The 21,129-nt window shown below is 39.2% G+C and overlaps 1 protein-coding gene across 5 annotated transcripts in view; it reads right to left on the reverse strand.

The window, feature by feature from the left end:
• The window catches only part of ldb2a (LIM domain binding 2a), a 111,933-nt gene that overhangs the window by 22,866 nt on the left and 67,938 nt on the right, over positions 1-21,129 (reverse strand). For all 5 annotated transcript variants that reach the window (XM_062999992.1, XM_062999991.1, XM_062999990.1 and 2 more), the window contains exons 3-4: positions 14,233-14,405; positions 5,280-5,402 (exon numbers count right to left, since the gene is read on the reverse strand). In XM_062999992.1, coding sequence (XP_062856062.1) covers positions 5,280-5,402; positions 14,233-14,405 — 296 coding nt within the window. The remainder of the gene's footprint in view (positions 1-5,279; positions 5,403-14,232; positions 14,406-21,129) is intronic.

The following is a 21,129-nucleotide window of genomic DNA, read 5'->3' on the forward strand; positions in this document are numbered from 1 at the left end:
GAAGCGGTTTATAAAATACAATAAATACAACAATGTTTAATTCATAAATGTATTTATTGTGTATAAACTTACAATAAAGCATTCTTCCGTGACGCCAGGTAGTTCGATTAACAGTGTTGCTAGGCAACATGAGAGCGAAAATAACATTAACTTTTTCTATTCAGTGGCGTATTAATATGGAATGATGTGAGGTGGTCCTAGGTGTGCGTTTATCGGGGATTTTACAACGGCTTCGAACGCGGCTCAGCCAATCAGATTTTAGGACCGGAACTATCCGTTTTATAACAGTTATCCAAGTAATCAAGTAATCCAAGTAATCCAGCTGGAATACTAATTTGTCTGTAGTGGTTACACGGTTAACTACTGCAGCAAAGTCTCAAATTTAGAAAGGACATATGTCATGTTTTGAGCAGTTAAGCTTAAGCTGCAGTAATCTAAGCGCTGTGTCTATAAGATAAGTGACAAGATATTTAGGTTGATATTTATTTATTAGGATTTTAACATCATGCTTTACACACTTCGGTTACATTCATGACAGGACAGATAGTTACTGATCTGATTACACAAGATTCATCAGTTCAAGTTTAATGTCAAACACAGTTATGGACAATTTTCCTTACTTGCATGTCCTTAGACTGTGGGAGGAAACCGGAGCTCCCAGAGGAAACCCACGCAGACACTGGGAGAACATGCAAACTCCACACAGAAAGGACCCAGAACACCTCACCTGGGGATCGAACCCAGGACCTTCTTGCTGCGAGGCGACAGTGCTACCCACTGAGCCACTCCGCACAAACACATTAAATTCTGAATGTAGAAGAAAACATGCAGCTGCTGGAGCTTTTCCAAAGCCCTGCGAAGGATTGGTCTGGGGTGTGTTACTGCATTGTACCCTGTGATTCTGAGGAAACCGGACTCACCATGACCCTGACCAGGATAAATAATAAAAATATAAAACATAAAAATGAAATAAGATGATGAAACCCTTTGCATTTATGTACTTGCTTGAAATATGTTCCCAGCCCAAACATGCTCACAGAGTTTCTACCTCCATTCTTATAATTTATGACTTAAGTTTAACTTTTATTTTCTACCCCTCTTGCTGTATTTGTGAAATGATAAAATTCACTGCAGTATCGTTACCCACGCCCCTCTTCTGCAGCGAACCCCCTCCTCTGCTCTCCCCAAGCTCTCTCTTTCCCTAACATCTCTCTCTCGCCCCGCTCCTTCACTACGGATAGTATACCCAGAGGGCCCAATTTAAGAGTATGTGAATTCCACATGAACACAGCGGGTCGGTAGCACCAGCAAACTTTTTAACGTTGCATAGCTAGAAATCTACAGGGGTGGAGACAGAGAGAAAAGTTACAAAAAAAAACAAAAAAACACCTGCCTCATGTAAAAATTTGCTACACTGGCCAGAATTGCAATATGAGACTGAACAACTATTGCGTGCAAGAAATTGTGAGTAGAGAAGCTGGCAGGGTGCTGTCTTCATTTCCTTCATGAGACCACGTTAGCCGAGTTCGTTACACTGCGGAATTAAGCAGATTACTCATTTGACCTTGTTATTATTCCACGTTGCTTCGCCTCAGACAAGGCTTTCTTTCATCTCAGGCTGTCTTTGATGTCTCTAATGAAATTGTTTTTAAAATTCTCCCCCAAGGAAGGAACTTTTTTACACTTTGGTACAAAATTATGGTAGCATACAAAAATGAGCTCTGAGTCTGAGGAGCTGGAGGCACTTTCTGCCTCGAGTGAGGAAATATGATGGTGTCACCTTGGAGCACAGAGTGTACTGCATTATAGCTTCTCTGTGCCATGCTGGAGATTATTTCTTCAAGCTAAACTAAACACAAGACTTGTCTTAGCAGTAGCAGGGTTACAAACTGAGCTTATAGTCAGATGAACTGGACTGTTGGTCATTAACACTTTCAGGGACAGTTGATGTAGGGCTACTTTATAAACATATACAATTTAATTTTTCCCATTACTTGCACATAATATAATTCATGATCCTAACTGTCATAACTGCTTCCAAGATTTCTACACTTAGTCCTACATGTAGCATATCTATCCACACTTCCTATTGAAATAGCACTAACAATCAAAAGAAATATAATTTGGGTAAAATATGTAATTATGTACTACTAAAGTAATTCTTTGTTTACCTTCGGGTACCAGATATGCATAGTAGGGACTAGACAGGCTAATAGCTGACAAAAAAAGTCCAAAAAATAATTTTCACACATAATAATTAACATTTAAATTACATAAAAAGCTGAAAAAACACAATAGCTGCCATAGAAAGAGTAGATGTAGTGCTAAAATTTTACTTAGTTAAAATACTACTCCTTTTAAGTGCATGCTGTTTAATACAACACAGTTTATTTAAACCACTGGTGTTATGCCAAATTCTGCATGCCTGTAGTCAGATGCATCTTATTTTAAAATAGGACAATGCACCTCCAAGTTCCATGAAAAAAAATATTATATATTTAAATTCATTAATTCACTCATTCGTTCATTCATTCATTCATTTAATCACTGTCTGACTCACTGGGCAAAAAACAGGAAACACCAGATAGGTTGCCAGTCCATCACTCACACTCACACCTAGCACTGTTTTAGTAGCTCCAATTGTCCTTAAAGCATGTTTTTGGACTTGTGGTAGGAAACTAGAGCACCCAGAGGAAACCCCCTTGGACACAGGGAGAACACGCAAACTTCACACAGAAAGGACAATCAAATCTGGGCCCTTTTTGTTGTGGGATGACATTTACATTTTTAAATTTTCAGCATTTAGCAGACGCTTTAATCCAAAGCGACTTACACAATGAGCTGAACACCATGAGCAATTGAGGGTTAAGGGCCTTGCTCAGGGACCCAACAGTGGCAACTTGGTGGTGGTGAGGCTTGAACCGGCAACCTTCTGTTTACTAGTCCAGTACCTTAACCACTGAGCTATCACTGGCCCTGGATGACAGCGCTACCCACTGTGCCACCATGCTGCCCAACATTTAAAGTGTAAACAAGAAATCTATTAAGCATCTGATTTAGAAAGTAGAAATTGCTAGTTACTGTTTTTTTCTCTACAAGAAACACATTTTTGCTAAATTTAAAGCACATAGAGTTAATACTAATACAGAGTTCTGGCTTTACAAGACCACTTTTTAGGAAGGTTTTCCAAAAGATTTGAAAATTATATAACTTGCTTAAAAGAGCATTTGCCCAGGTGGTGGTTCAATTATCAAGTGTACATCCAAAAAAAAATCAGCCTTAGCTGGAGGCATATGGAGTGATGGTTTCAACCCATACCATATGCTGCACTCACAACAAAACTATGCTCTAAGGGTTAAGGCCAATGAGGACTCCACTGCTTAAAGAAAGGCTAAAAAAACAGTGACTGAACTTTGCCAATACTTACATAGACAAAGCACAATTCCTCTGAGAAAATGTAAACCAAACTAGAGTTTTTGACAAAATAAAGCCTCTAAAGAAAAGTGCACCCTAACTACATTGAAACATGGTGGAGGATCCATAACAAAAATGGTTATGAAGGAAACATGGACTGTTTTAAACAAACAGCAATGAGTCCGGATCTCAATCCCATTTAAAATACTGAAGAGAGCTGGAATCTGCTAACTGTAGTCAAAGGTTGTGCAGCAACGTATTAGGGAGGGGTGCCTTTAATCCTGTCCATGTCATCTTTTCTGCTGAATGTATTTGGACATGCTATTAAATATTCTAACAATATAAAGTTGGTACATGTCCACTTATTTCTCAAGATAGTCAAATAGTCAAGGCATCAAAAACGTTGACCACAACTGTATATAATTTATTTAATGTACCCACTAGTTATAGATGTAACAAACACCAGAACTCAATTATTAAAAAGCATGTGGAGATGCTTTTGAACAACCCGCCCATTGCATATTAGGTTTATTGGCATAATTTACAAACTTTCACCTGTTTGCAATAAAACAATAAAAAAACCTAAAATATCTCAACACTAATATAACAAGTGGTTTCTCCAAATTTAACATAACATGCAACTTTTAATGACAAGCATCATTGGTACTTAGTAGAGCACCCCTTTTGCTGCAAACAAAACTTGATGCATAGCCAAACACCAGCTTCTGTCAGCGTTCCAGGGGAATCATTCCTCATGAGCAATGGCCTCCAGTTCACTAACATTCTTAGGTTTGTGCTGCAACCACTCTCTTCAAATCCCACCAAATATTATTTATAGGGTTCAGTCAGGTGACTGTGATGGGCCTTCCAGAATCTTACAGCACTTCTTCTAAAACTAAAACTTGGTGGACTTGCAGGTATGTTTTAGATCATTAGATACTGTTAGAAGGTCCAGTATCTTCCAAGCTTCAGCTTCCTCAAAAAAAGGCATGATGTTTTCTTCTAGGATTTCCTGATACTTGATTAAATCCACCTTGCCCTCCACACACTGCAGTGTGCATGACCGAGCCATTGCCGTGCGGGTGTTTGTGACGGGGTGGATACTACATGGAGATTTGGCAGTCCATCCATGTTTGGCAGTCCACCCAGATTCGTGAACTGCTGTGCGGCCTAATTTGGCCGGCAGAGGAAGCAAAACGCCACAGTGTGACCGGTCATTCTGGTAATTACCCCAATAAAGCTTCTAATAATGCTTTGCCCATTCTCACCATCACAGAATGTGCTGACCAATTGAGAATCCAGCAGATTTCAACCAAGGTATTTGCTACACACAAAAGTTTGGTTTGTTTGGTTCTTTTCCCCTTTTTTTATCCCACCTGTAGGGGCCACGGCTGCAAGGGCAGAGAATGAACGTTGTCCCACGCATTACTCCCCTTTTTGGCCATGAGAATAGGCGGCTTCTGGACGGAAGAACATTTTGCCGGAAAACCTTTTTCAACTATTTTTGGAACTTCAGGAGCCATTCTGTTATGTATCTGTAACAGGGTGGATGCTAAATTGAGATTTGGCAGTTAATCCAGTTAAGAGTTGTCAAATTTCATCATTTATTTGTGTTGAAGCCACTTGTTATGTTAGCTGTGTTAAGCTATTTAAATTCTTTGGTTTGTTAAATGCAAACAGCTGGATGTTTTGTAGATTTTGCTAATAAACCTAAGGTTTAATAAGGTTTAATAATTAAGGAGGTTTAATAATTTTGATTGCGACTGCGAGAGTGACTAATCCTGAGCCCTGTGCGTCAGCACTGTTGATGTTACTGTGTGGGTGTAAATTCAGAGAATGAAGCTGGAAGTGGACATCAGACTCACGTGCATGGCGAGGACACTGCGTGGTATTAGCTCACGGTACTGTCTGATGGTGAAATGCCACGTCTTAATCCTCATCAAGTCATCGAAGGCAAACTCCAGGATCAGATGTCCCTCTGTACACACCTGCACAGCCACAAAGGAAACATCTTTATATGCTTTTTTATTATTATTAATTAATAGAAATGTTCGAGTTCACTAACCGGTAAAGCATAAATAATTAGACATGTCAGATAATATCAGAAGCTGAAAAACATCTGTCATTTTCTCCTCTGTCAGTATATGTGGGAATCGGTACCTAAATAGTTATTCCCATGGGTATAGATGTGTCCATCCAGCTCCATAAAGGGATGCAATATTTTTTTCATGATTAGTCACTTGTAGCCAAGTTTACTATACTCAGGCCAAAAGTCCAATAAAGATGTAGGTACACTATATGGCCAAGGGTATGTGGATACCCCTTCTTCTTATTGATTTTAGCAGCTTTGAGTTCACTACAGTGCATCCGGAAAGTATTCACAGCACTGAAAAACATCCCCACATCATGATGCTGCCACCGCCATGCTTCACTGAAGGGATGGCATTAGCTAGGTGATGAGCGGTGCATGATGTGACGCATGGCATTCAGGACAAAAAGATCAATTTTGGTTTCATCAGACCAGAGAATCTTGTTTCTCATGGTTTGAGAGTCCTCTAGGCCTTTCTCAACCGGGGTGCCGTCTGGCTTCGTCAGGGGTGCCGTCAAAAATATTCTGACGTTACTGATATTGAAAATGAAATAAATTTAAAATACAAAAAAGTAAACTTATCATGAAAATGTAGACCATTAGCCGCCTCAAACATCAAAATTTGTCTCACACGCCCCTTTCCCCATGCTACAACGTCAACACGGGTTGCGTGCGTTGCCTATAGTGATGAGTCGTTCACGAACGATCAGATTCTATTGAACGGCTCTTTAAAATGAACAAAAGGAACCTCTGGAAGCCGTTATAATATATATTTATATTTCTGTGCAGTTCTTATAGGCTGTAATTCAACCATTCTGCTTCCATCAGTAGAGGGAATTAATCAGTCATAATAAGAGCTGTTTATTATCGATATTCAAATCACTTTCAGTATCGCGGAGAGAGCAAGCGACACACACACACACACACACACACACACACACAGAGAGAGAGAGAGAGAGGTATCTACCTAATTAATGTAAATATTATAATTTTTATTATTTTGCACTGTTTTTATTAATATTTTATTCTATTTTATATTTTTGCACATGTAACTGTTTTGTATATATATATATATTTTTTTTTATTTATTATTTTTATTATTTCTCTCTAACTTGCTTTGGCAATACAAATGTCCTTATTTGTCATGCCAATAAAGATTTTTTTGAGTTTAAGTTTGAGAGCTGTAACCGAGCTACAGAAAAAACATGCAGACAATGAGCAGTGCTAGTGGTATAATGACAAATAATTGAGAAATAAACTTGTTTAATGATGTTAAATCTGATTGGTTCATGGCGCGTATGTTTTAAAGCAGAAACAAACACAGGCTCATCTCTGCACAAAAGAGGATTTTTCTGAAACTTAATGCAATGCAACCACAGTACGTCTCTTCCCTGTAGTGTTTTTGTGTGTTAGCAGTCCGAGGGATGCAGAGTGCAAGTTTTTTTAATGCATTTTAGACTGGGGTGACTTGAGATTTTGAATACTTTTAAAGGGTGCCGTGACTGAAAAAAGGTTGAGAAACACTGCTCTAGGTGCCTTTTGGCAAACTCCAAGCGGGCTGTTATGTGCCTTTTACTAAAGAGTGGCTTCCGTCTGGCCACTTTACCATAAAGGCGTGATTTGTGGAGTGCTGCGGTTGTGGTTCCAAACTTCTTCCATTTCTGGATGATGGAGGCCACTGTGCTAATTGGGACCTTCAATGCTGCAATGCTTAAATTTTTCTGTACCCGTCCCTAGATCTGTGCCTGGATACAATCCTGTCTCGGAGGTCTACAGACAATTCCTTGGACTTCTTGGTTTGGTTTGTGCTCTGACATGCACTGTCTACTATGGGTCCTTATATAAACAGGTGTGTGTTTCCAAATCATGTCCAATCAACTGAATTTACCCCAGGTGGACTCCAATCAAGTTGTAGAAACATCTGAAGGATGATCAGTGGAAACAGGAAGCACCTGAGCTCAATTTTGAGTGTCATGGCAAAGGCTGTGAAAACTGATGTACATGTTATATTTTTGTGTTTTATTTTTAATAAATTTGCTAAAATTTCAAACAAACTTTTTTCACTTTGTCATCATGGGTTATTTTGTGTGTGTGTGTGTGTGTGTGTGTGGAATTTTGAGGGGAAAAATGAATTTAATCCATGCTGGAATAAGGCTCTAACATAACAAAATGTAAAAAAAGTGAAGCTCTGTGAATACTTTACGGATGCACTGTATTAATAACAGGTATACAGAATACATTTTATTAAATTACTTATTATTTTTGTAACATGGATCACACCTCACTAATGGCTGTTAAGAGCGCCTGCAACAACCAAGCTCTCAAAAAAAGGAAAGAAAGCTTTTAGTTTTTACACTGGTGCGAAATGAGACATTGTGACTGTTGAGTGAAATGGAATGACCTCAGTGAACACAAATCTAAAAAGATGCATTAAAAAAAACTGTCACAAATTGTTATTTTTACAACAATATACAATAAAAATATTGCATTATATTATATTATATAGTTTTTTTTAATCCAAAGCAAGCTAGACCAATGGATGAAAACAACTTTTATCCTGGGTTTGGAACAAAAGTGTAACTGGTATTTTTTGGGTCCTGCAATGGTCCTGCAATATCACAAATTCCCCATCATTATTCACAGTGGGGATGTGGGGACTGTACAGCATGGATATCTTTGAGCCTGCACCAACCCCACATTTGTTTGTTAAGAAATTCTATATTTTGGTCTCATCTGACCAGAGCTCTTGGACCCTTTGAAACATCTGGCAAACAATCGGCATATAAGTTTGGTCCTTGACAGTAAAGGCTTTCTTTCTTTAACTATTCAAAACAAGTTTTGGTTATGTAGGTGGTGTACTGGTTATGCTTTTGATTGTAGTTAGGCAGATATACTGACCCCAAAATTAGTCCACAATCTAGAGATTATTTGGCCACCCAAACTAACCTTCTCACAATTCTTTATTTGTTTGTTTTAATTATCTATTTTGCATTTTACCCCCTTTATCTCCCAATTTACATTTACATTTTCAGCGTTTTGCACTTTTATCCAAAGCGTCTTACAGTACTGTGACAGTATATTGTCTAAGCAATTGAGGGTTAAGGGCCTTGCTCAAAAGGCCCAACAGTGGCAACCTGGCAGTGGTGGGGCAGAAACCAACAACCTTTCGATTACTAGTCCAGTACCTTAACCACTAGGCTACAACTGCCCTATTTAGCGTATCCAATTCGCTGCTGGGGACCCCAATGGTGTCCAAAGAGGATGGTGTCTTGACTGACACACACTCCCTTCGATGTGTGCGCAGTCTTACTGATCCCTTCTCATTCACCCTGACCTCACGCAATGAATTTCCGCCTGAAGTCCACTTCCTGCACGGACAGCCACGCCCCGACCTCTGCGCTCCTCCACTTCTGTGCAGGCGCCCTAGGCAACCAAGGTCCTTACACAGCCCCACCCCTTTTTTAATCTGGTCATTTCCCACCCAGCAGACTGGAAGCCAATTTTGTCTGCTGCAGGCATGAGCCAATTACGCCTGCTAGATGGCACCCAGCCGACCGGCAGCAGAGCCGAGATTCGAACCTGGGAGTGCAGAATCTTGGCGCTGGTGTGTGACGCCCCCTGCTCATGATTCTTAACATCTCCAGATTGTTTGAACTTCATTATTGCATTTATATAAAAAAAAAGGCATTTTCAGTTTGATTTGTACAGTCCAACAACCTTTTGTGATATTCTTTTTTATCCTCTTAGTGGATGATAAATTAGAGAATTACATATAAGTGTCAATTTATATTTATACTCCAGTACAACAGGTAGTCAAGTCAAGTCAAGTCATATTTATTTATATAGTGCTTTGTACAATGGACGTTGTCTCAAAGCAACTTTACAGAATTCAGGACCAACACTCTAAAAAAAACCCTATTGAGCAAGCTGGGGAAGTAACCTTGAGAGGAACCTCAAGGTAGTCATAATTGACCATTTAAGTGCTGACCATTTAAGATTTGCTCAAACCTTTTTTTTTTTAAAAATATTTTGTTTATGCATTTTCTTCCCCTTTTCTCCAGACTTTTAAGCACATCCAACTCCCCGATTGCGTCACGCTTCCTCTCCACTAATGCCGACCCCCGCTCTGATTTGAGGAGAACGAAGCTAACCCTTGCCCCCTCTGACACGTGGGCAGCAGCCGTACGCAGTTAGTCACCCACACTAGGCAAGTGCATATATGCGAATCAGCCTTGTGTACGGAGAGGACACACCCTGATCAACGCACTCTTTCCCCACCTCTGTGCAGGCACCATTAATCAGCCAGCAGAGGTCGTAGTGCATCAGTTACGAGGAGTCCCTATCCGATTTAATACCCCACCCCTATATGAACAACAAGCCAATCGTTGTTCATGTGGCCGCTCAGCCCAGCAGGATGGCAGAGCGCTCAGAACAAGTTTAAAACATAAAATAGGAATAGGAATATACTTGTGTTAGACTTCACTCATAATTTCTACTTGTGCCAACAATTGTGGCAGACAGATTTTTAGAAACATTAATTTCATGATGAGTATTTTTTTATCTTTTTATTATAGCACTCATAATAAAGAACGCTTTTTGTTAAAATTTTAAATTAAATATTAAAGAGATAATTCACAGCCAAATTTATTCATGTTTTTCTGAGCACTGATAAGTAGGGCAAAGAAAATTTTACGTTGGCAATCCAGCTGAAATACAACAATGTTCAGAAATAACTTTCCTAAATGATGGATTCATACTAATGACAAATTAATAAGGTCTACAGGGTATTAAATATACTACTACTACTACTAATAATAATAATAATAATACATAAGGTTAAAAGAAAATATAATAACAGGTTTTGTATAGTACATCTGGTCTGACAGTTCCTACTGTGTTGTGGTAATCAGACTTTGCTTTGCGCCGGCAAGTCGAACGCTGGGCGACCACCAAATAAAAAAACCGGGACTGAAGCCTGAGCTCGGAAAAACGCTGCCAATTAAGGAAGAGAAATAAGAGGAAAAACAGTGGTGAATACGGTGCTGAGCTGCTCCAAGCACCCATCTCTGGTTGCTGCGGCAACCGAAGGGAGGAGAGGATGGAGGAAGAGAGGGGCCAACAGCTGATTAGTTGGCATGGCAACGGCAAAGATGTAATCCCAGCAGAGCGGCTCTAATCAATGCCCCCGGCACAGGCGGCTCCGGAGGATCAGCGCCAAAAAAAATGCAGCACCGTCACGTGATCACGCTCTTCATCTCTGTTTCTACAGCTCTCCCACTCTCCTGTCTCTCTCTCAGCTCTCTCTTACTGAGTCTTTCTCTCTACACAAAAACAGACTGGAAAAGACAACCCTAAAACATCTCTCATTTCACATTATTCTTTTAACCTTTCAATCCATCCCTCTCTCGCTCTCTCTCGCTCTCTTTCTCTATAGTCACTGTTTCTCTTGCTGTTTTCTTTAACATGAGTCATGCTGTCATGCTAAGATTTATTTTTATATCACTTCACATCCCAAAGTTTTCTCCTTTCTCTTGAAGACAAAACATTCAAAATTTTCTCAAGCCCTTTCGTTCTTTCTGAAGTGTGTTTTTCTCACCTTTCTCTTTTGCTCTCAACTTCTTTGATATATTTGGGATGGGTGGCATAAACTCAACACATTGTTATTACAGTATGGTACACAGTAGTGTAATGCACTCTACAGTGTTTCCCTACAGTTCAAAAGTAAACATACACCTGCCACACACACATATACACTGATCAGACATAACATTTAAACCACCTCCTTGTTTCTACACTCATTGTCAATTTTATCAGCTCACTTTGAAGTTCTACAATTACTGACTGTAGTCCATTTGTTTCTCTACATACTTTTTAGCCTGCTTTCACCCTGTTCTTTAATGGTCAGGTCCCCCACAGGACCACTACAGAGCAGGTATTATTTAGGTGGTGGATCATTCTCAGCACTGCAGTGACACTGACATGGTGCTGGTGTGTTAGTGTGTGTTGTGCTGGTATGAGTGGATAAAACACAGCAGTGCTGCTGGAGTTTTTAAACACCTCACTGTCACTGCTGGACTGAGAAAATATATCCAGCCAATAGCGCCATGTGGGCAGCGTCCCGTGACCACTGATGAAGGTCTAGAAGATGACCAACTCAAATAGCAGCAATAGATGAGCAATCGTATCTGACTTTACATCTACAAGGTGGACCAACTAGGTAGGAGTGTCTAATAGAGTGGACAGTGAGTGGACACGGTATTTAAAAACTCCAGCAGCGCTGCTGTGTCTGATCCACTCATAACAGCACAACACACACTAACACACCGCCACCATGTCATTGTCATGGCGGTGCTGAGAATGATCTACCACCTAAATAATACCTAGTCTGTAGTGGTCCTGTGGGGGTCCTGACCATTGAAGAACAGGGTGAAAGAAGTCTAAAAAAGTGTGTAGAGAAACAGATGGACTACAGTCAGTAATTGTAGAAGTGCTTCTATATGGTAAGTGGAGCTGATAAAATGGACAGTGAGTGTAGAAACCAGGAGGTGGTCATAATGTTATGGCTGATCGGTGTATGTTCTCTCTGTTTTTCCAAGAGTTCCCTCTAAGTATTTTGGGTATAGCTGGCTCCAAAACCTGGCAGAAGGTGAATGGCTGCTCTAAACTGGCTCCAGGTAAAAGTGAGTGAGCAGCTCGGTGAGTGTAAGCACGTCCTGTGATACATCTGTGCCCTGTCCTGTCCATGGAGTTTTCCTGCTATGCGCCAAGTGTCCACATACTTTTGACCATATACTGTCTACATTTTAATGTTTGTTTTTTTAAAGAGTTGGTTGTATCCTGACATTTTGAATCCTGGGCAAATTGAAGAGATTTTTCTTTCTTTCTTTTTTTAGCATTCACATTCTTCCAATATTTTGAGTGTGTAATATTCAGTCCCTTTATGCATTTAGAATTCATGATGAGAGCCCTATTTCATATTTGCTTTTGAAATATTGAAGGGCTCCGGCTGCAAACATGCAAAAGAAAGAAAGGGGAAGGGTCGGGAAAAAGATGCTGATTTTAGATAAATGAAAATGCAGAACATGAGTGAAGGGTTTTTTGAGTGTGACTGCTTTTCGCTGTGGGATCCTTAATGATGCTTGATGATAAACAAATATAGAATAATGGAAGTGATTAAGGAGGGAATGAGTGTGTACGTGTGTGTGTGAGTACTCGATTGATGTATTAGTTTGTTTACTGTTTCATACAGACTGTCAGATATGTTTGCACAAAAGCACGTGTAGATAATTGCAATCTTAATGCATGAATTTATTTGCTGTTATTCCAGATTAATTAATTCATTTGAGTTTGTATACATGCAAAAAGCAGTTTTATTTGGTGTAAATGCTGGCAAAATAATAATGTCTGTCAGTCTTTTCACAGACACCTGAAATTATAGTTTTTTGTTCTTCTCTTATTGAATAATATTGTCCTTTTAACCAAAAGTGGAATTGCAAGCCTAGAAAGTTTATGGATAGATTGAAAAACGGTGTGGATTGATTAAAACATCAAATATGTGATAGAGATAAAAAGCAATCAAAACTATTCAATCCAGGGCCAATCAGATGACGCAGCAATAAAACTCGCTAGCACACCAGAGCTGGGATTTTGAATGCATCATATCGAATCTCAGCTCTGCCATCCGGTTGGGCTGGGCGGCCACATGAACAACGATTGGCTGTTGTTCAGGGTGGGATGAGCTGGACCAGGGTTCCTTATAACTGGTGCAATTATGACCTCTGATGACTGATTGATGGCGCCTGTGCAGGGTTGGGGAATAATGCTGATCAGGGTGTGGCTCTCTGTGCACAAGGCTGATCTGCATATGAACTCGCCTCGTGAAGGTGAAAAGAGGCAGTCGGTACTGCACACGTGTCGGAGGGGGTGTGTGTCAATTGTGGTGAAGGATTGTATCAGTAGAGGTGAAGTGTAACGCAATCGGGGTAATTGGATACGACAAGATTGGGGAAAAAATTGGGGGGGAAATTTGGAGAAAAAAAATTATTCAATCCCATTTGCAAATTAGGTTTATTAGCAAAATGTACAAACTTTTAGCTGGTTGCAATAAACCAATCAAACAAGAACAATTTAAACAAGTCAACACAACTAATACAACGTGTTTTTTTTTTTATTCAACACAAAGTGCCACTTTTATTGACTCAAATTTAATTTTGATAATTAGTCAGAATTATTTAACCTCTTCATGACAAGTGACTTTAGTACCTAGTAAAGCACCCTTTAATTGCAAATGTGATGCATAGCCATGAGGAATCCTGATAAATCTGAGCCTATTCCTCATGGGCAATGGCCTTCCTGGGTTTGCGCTGTAACCTCCTACTTCCAATACCACTAAAGATTTCCTATGGAGATTTAGTCAGGCGACTGTGATGGCCACTCCAGAATCTTCCCAAACCTTGTCTGAAACCAAGCCTTTTTAGACTTGGTATCAGAAAATTATGCTTAAGAATAATGTCATGTTGGAAGGTTCATTGATATCCAAGCTGAAACATTAAATATTGTTTTTGTTTATTTATAAAATATTTATTCCTGCTGTTTTTCTTGACGTTTTTCCTATTGTCTCAACTTTTATTATGTACACTATAATAAATATTATATGGACAAAAGTATTGGGACAATTTATTTTCACCAAAATTCTCAGATTTTTGACACACCCCCACAAACACACTTACCTTTGTGAACATGGGTTTGCCATGTTGTGTGACCATGGTGCACTGATCACAATCCACAGAGATGCAGGAGTTGTGGAAGGACTCTTTGGAGTGTTTGAGGATGTAGTACAGATCTGTCACTCCCCCCTCAAACACTGTGCTGAAGTAACGAGGGATTAGTGTCCGTCCGATTGCTGAAAAACACAAAAACATACATCAGGAAACATCAAGAGCCTAAATGTTCACAGCTGTGCACATCTGGGTCCAGTTTCCAAATAATCACTAAGCACAGTGCGATAACACACCCAGGCAGGCTGCCAATCCATCGCAGGGCCTTGGCCACCAAACTCAGACATAGACAGTCATGTGTGTATGTCCAACCAGGGATTTATTGGCACCCTTGATATTAATTGTTTATTGTAAAGAAAAGGTGATAATTAAAAAATAAGCAGATATACACCAAGTTTGTATAGTGACAAGATTTTAATAGCATGTCCAAATATGTTCAACAAAAAGGTGACCTGTTAGCACTCGTGCAGTCATTTAAAAATACTTTTTTTTACACCTGTTTGCTCTAAAATCCTCTGATAATCCTCTGATTTTGTTCTTGCTCAGCCTGAAGTTCCTTGGATGTTTTGTTCTTTGTAGGGTTTTTAGCATTTTTTCTTTTTCCACCACATACTGAAAGGTTCTTGATTGTTTCATAAGTAGCAAACTTCTTGATAACATTTCAAACAATTATAGCCTGGATCCTAAAACCTCTGGAGATAGTCTTGTACCATTTAAAAAGTGAGATTTGTCATGTGAGCATTGACAAAGTGGGGACAGCTGAGATTAATTGTGTAGTGGCATTTTTTAAATTATTTTTATTATTATTATTATTTTATATATTATATATTTTATATTATTTATAAATTTTTTATTATTATTATTGTCTTGTGCTTTTCTTTAACAAACATTAATAATTGTATTTATGATATTATTGCTTATTACAAATGGAAAAAAAATAGCATATCATGATAAGAATTTCGGCCATATCACCAAAGCTTCCCAGAACATACGGCATTATCTTTATATTTTCATTTGATTAATTTAGTCATTTAAATAATTTCCATTTCATTTCATCAACTGCATTATCCTAGTCAGAGTTGGGGAACACTGGATGCAAGGAAAGAATACCCTGGATAGCGCAGCAGCCCATCTCTGAAAATTATACTTAGGTGTTTTCGACTGGAAAATGTTCAACACAAACAGAACAACATACTGAAGTTTATCATACTGGGATGTAAAGCAGGAATACTGAACACCATTATTAACATGTGTCTTGGTGTATGTTATTAGAGGCTATAGCCGTAAACTACGGAAGAACAGCAGTGATGAAAAGCTGAAAAGTGACTTCTTTAGTGGTCAGTTTGTCTCCTCCCTGCAGGCAAAGTAGCACAATCAGTTCAGCACCAGGATTGTAAAACAAAACAAAAACTCAGCCAGAAGAAAGAAACTAATCCCTGATTAAATAAGATTTTATTACATTACTCAACACTTCTACTAATTTTACCACACTGCATATAACAGACTGAAAAAGCTTTCCCTCCATAGGGTGCCAACCCTCCTATGCAATTCTAATAAAACATTCACAAGACCCTGCTCTGATGTAGACATTTCAGTTAATTTAGAATTCTGATGGAAACACAAACAACACATATAGTAACTGAACGTAAATGTGAATGAAACATTTACATCTATGGTATTTAGCAGACACATTTATCCACAGCGACCTACAATTATGACTAAAACAATAAAATCAATTTAGTGTTAAGGGCCTTGCTTGGCAGTGGTAAGGCTTGAATCATATACGTTTTGATATTTAGTCCAGTACCTTAACCGCTTATGCCTAGTTCACACTACAAGATTTTTGCCCTGATTTTCATTCGCCAACTGGTCGGCGCTAGATTTGCCGACTTGGGACTCGGCGGTCGAAACTCGGCTCTCAATCGCTATGTGTGAATTACTCAACAACTCGATCAAAGCAGCTCGCTGAGCACTCACCGAGTGCTCGCCGACCAAAAAGAGATATCTAGCTTGTCAAATATCTGGATCTGAGTCACAGAACTGGCAATGAGTGCTATGTCGAACAGCCAGTGAGAAGATACGGTATGAGGAGAAGCGCAGGGAAGAAGTTGTAAAAAGGTGGGACAGGGGCATAATATAGTTTATATCAGAATACATCTGCACACACAAGTTTTACAGTATTTCTGACCTTATCGTTCTCTACAAAACATAACACCATTGCATTGCAAAAAATATTTAACCTCCAATATTAACCTCCAACTCAACCTCCAATCCATGCTGTTTGCTTTTATGCTGCACATTAGCGCACAAACTTTGATCGCTCGCTACTTGTTGACATGCATTTTTGAACGTGGTATCATTAAACCTTTCATCACTTCTTGCGTTTGTTTTCGTGACAAAACCTAGTTTGGGAGACCAGAGAAGCTCGGTGATAGGTCATGTAGTGTGAACCCCCATCGCCGATCAGTCGTGTAGTGTGAAAGCCACACCGACTTGAAAGACTCCCAATTACAAGAGATCCAGTTGTGTAGTGTGAACTGTACAGCGACCTGACGACTTGGAAAGTCGTGTAGTGTGAACTTGGCATTAGCTACCACTGCTTTTTTGAGACAAATATATCACTGCGTCTTTGAAATTAGAATGATTTCTGCAACTGCTCTTTTTCTGTCATCACATAATTATATCCCATAATTATTTTTATAAATTAAAGCCTGTCCTAGGAGACAGTGTCATGCCTTTTGTATGGTAGCTTGGGCATCACTGGGCCTTTCAACAGGTCAATATTTCCAAGTATAACTAAAAGTCAGCCAAGAGTTGGTTTTAGAAAAAGTCCTGGAAGATTCTGGAGTGGCTGATGATCACTTGAGTTCTTTGATGAGATTTGAAGAAGGCAGTTGCAGCACGCAAACCCAAGAATATTAAGAACGCTGCCAGAAACTGGTGTCTGGTAATGCATCACCTTTGCAGCACATCATAACAGCAAAAGGTTACAAGTACTAAAGATTCTTTTCATGAAGGGGTTATAATAATAATAATTCTGAGACCACGGTTGTCAATAAAAGTGGCTATTTGATTTGAATTTGGAAAAAATTTATTTGCAAGTGTATTTGGGTGTTTCAGCATAACAACGACCCAAAAACTAGGCTTGCCTTCCCATAGACCTGACATTAACCCTGTCAAGTATATGTAGACTTTCCTGACATCTGTGTCAGGTAAAGTGATTAAAGATACAAGCAAAACTGTGGTAATAGTGTATTAATGGCTATAGGTAAAAACAGATGAGGCACATATAACCAAATATAAGTGTGCTGATCTGATCCGGTGCATTTAGTCAAAAACTAAATTCTTTTTTTTTGTGTGCAAAGAAGTATGTTTTCCAACCATTAATAACTATAATCCAACTTGATGGAACTGTGGTTTTAATTCACTTAGTGTTATTAACAATTTTTGGTAGTATTTTATACTGTTTTTTAATACTTGATCGATTATTTACCCTTGCTATTGGTGCATTTTTGCCAAGCTGATACTTTTGACATGGCTTTTTAAAACGGACAAGCTTCATAGTCTCCACCTTAATAATAGTTGCTCTACTTGACTTCACATTGTATTGAATCCAGATGTTGTTGTGGAACTTCTGGAGTTAACAACTATAAGAAGTCATTGCCTCAAACAAATGTTTTCATATACAGGGGGAGGAAAGAATTATTTGTAACCACGGTGCTATTTTAGACACTTCAAGTGCATTAATCCACTTTAAATTTACACATATAATACTTATATATAGTATAGAGTAGCAAAAAAGTATGTATTTGTAAGCATGAACACCAGATTCATATATGTATATACATTACACTGATCAGTCATAACATTAAAACCACCTCCTTGTTTCTACACTCACTGTCCATTTTATTAGCTCCACTTACCATATAGAAGCACTTTGTAGTTCTACAATTACTGACTGTAGTCCATCTGTTTTTTGCACGCTTTGTTAGCCCCCTTTCATGCTGTTCTTCAATGGTTAGGATTCTCCCAGGACCACTACAGAGTAGGTATTATTTGGGTGGTGGGTCATTCTCAGTGCAGTGACACTGACATGGTGGTGGTGTGTTAGTGTGTGTTGTGCTGGTATGAGTGAATAAGACACAGTAATGCTGTTGGGGTATTAAAACACCTCACTGTCACTGCTGGACTGAAAATAGTCCACCAATCAAAAATAAACAGCCAACAGTGCACTGTGGGCAGCGTCCTGTGACCACTAATTAAGGTCTAGAAGATGACCAACTCAAACAGCAGCAATAGATGAGCGATCTGACTTTACATCTACAAGGTGGACCAACTACTCCAGCAGCTGCTGTGTCTGATCATGTCATACCACCAACACACACACTAACACACCACCACCATGTCAGTGTCACTGCAGTGCTGAGAATGATCCACCACCTAAATAATACCTGCTCTGTGGTGGTCCTGGGAGAGTCCTGACCATTGAAGAACAGCATAAAAGGGGGCTAACAAAGCATGCAAAAAAAAGATGGACTACAGTCAGTAATTGTAGAACTACACAGTGCTTCTATATGGTAAGTGGAGCTGATAAAATGGACAGTGTGGAAGAGTGTAGAAACAAGGAGATCAGTGTATGTAATAGCCCAATTTAGCTTAGCAAAACAAGTAATGTTATTATTTTAATAAATGCTTTCTTCCATATCTATGTTGTTATTTAAGTGTTAGCCTATTTCTGCTTATCAATGCATACTTTTTTGTATGTTAAAAGACGTTTGTGTGTCAATTTAAAGTGAATATATGAATTTGAAATAACAAAAACAAAAGTAACTTGTTTCTCCAGATTGAAGCTGTATGCTGTGTGAATACGACTCGGGATGTAAATATATTTCCATGCTTTGATATAAACAACTGTTTTAGCTGAAAGTATTCTGGCGTAAACTACATGCATGTTCGCACATACAAGTTTGTGTGGAGCTTCTGTGCCGCGTGAACTTATCATTTAAATTTTGACGCTGAACGGACTGGCAGTCTGATCCAGCTTTGCGTCTGAGTTCAAGCAGAAATAATCCATCTCGCAGTCAAACTCCCCTCTGAGAGAAATTACGAGCGCGCCGCCAGCCCTGAGGGAGCGGCGAGAGGGGGGTGAGAGAGAAAGAATGAAAAGATGAAAAGTGTGAGAAAGCAAAAGAGAGAGAACTTCATTTAGCCAGTCTCCCTAAAGACAAACGCTGCCGTTACCGCTTAGAGCCGCGCAGTCAAATGGAGAAAATCAAACGCTGCAAACGGCCTGTTCCTTAAATTGGCTAAAGAGTGGCATGACTAAATCAACACATAAATACTTTGGCAGGGGAAAAGAGAGGAACAGGAGGGGGTGGAGGGAGGGAGGAGGTGGCAGGGTGGGTAAGTAAAGGTCTCCCATGGACACAACACAAGCTGACTACTAATGAGCAGGAGGGGTATATGTACGAATTATGACATGGGTATGAATAAAAATACAGTGTGGGGGGACAGAGTATAGAAAATAGGAATGTGTTTTTTATTGTTTCATAAGAAACACCCTTAACAAGCACCGTAGCAGGGGGCATTCATAGAATTTATGCTGCTAACTAAACATGGCTCACGCAGTTTAAATCAAGTCTGTACACAGCATATTGATTAAAAACACACATCAACTTTATCCTTTATTTTTAAATTGCAATGTTAATTTGATGGTAAATCTGGCTTTGTAGACAACTTGCACCTTGTCAAATCAAAATGTCATTAGGAAATACTTTTTGTATCCGTTAATGTGTAACGAACAGGCCAAGACGTAACAAGAGGGGGCGGACACACACGCGGAAATGTTTAACAAAACGTTTAATGATAACAAAACACAAGACCGAATAGGACAAGACAAGACACACTAACAAATGACCTAAGCTAAATGCTAATCTAAATGCTAATGCTAATCTAAACACACATGAACAATGCTAAAGTCAAGCTAAATGCTACACTAACTGCTAACTGCTAAACACACAAACTATGCTAGACCCTAAGCTAATGCCAAGTTCACACTACACGACTTTCCAAGTCGTCAGGTCGCTGTACAGATTGTAATCGGGAGTCTTTTAGTTAAAACTGTCTCTATAAACTTTTAGAGTGGGTCTATGTGAATTTGTTCAGTCAAATTAATTCATTTGAAAAGTGGAACATAAAATAAGGTATGTTTGAGTTTGGAACCAGTTTAATAAAATAGCTGGGTTTTATTTCTGCATTCCACCAAATAAAAAAATCTAGCAGCACCTGGCATGATCAGACAAAAGCACAATCACTTTAGAAAGACTCTCTATTCAGAGTGTTTGTGTTTTTTCTTTTACGGCGGTGTTGAGTGTCTGCGCACTGATTGGCCATCAACACAGCACTGCACTCCCGACATGCCACTCTGCACTCGCTCATTTCAACAAACATGCTGAGCAACATATGCCTCTTAAGTAATGTGTACCCAAACACACAATTTACAAATAATTAACGTGCGTTAATTAGGCACATTAATTCACGCAGCTCGTGGGTCTTAGGAAGGATGCCAACTCTCACAGGCAAAAAGATGAGAGGAGGAATTCAGCACTGAGTGATGAGAGAGCCGGTACAGGCAGAGAGAGAAAGAGGCCGAATAAACAGATACTGACACTGAGTTTACTTAAACACTGACACTTCTTCATCAACTATTAACCCTTAGAGCCAGATGAATGCCATTTGAGTTACATTTACTGCTCAGCAGGGCACACAGTAACAACAATGTTGGTAATTTGAGGGCTCTTCAAAAAGTTTCCGCACTTTTTTAAAACTCTATTTATTAAGAATTTCAAA

The sequence above is a fragment of the Trichomycterus rosablanca genome, chromosome 8 (genome assembly GCF_030014385.1).
Source record: "Trichomycterus rosablanca isolate fTriRos1 chromosome 8, fTriRos1.hap1, whole genome shotgun sequence".
Classification (NCBI taxonomy): Eukaryota; Metazoa; Chordata; class Actinopteri; order Siluriformes; family Trichomycteridae; genus Trichomycterus; species Trichomycterus rosablanca.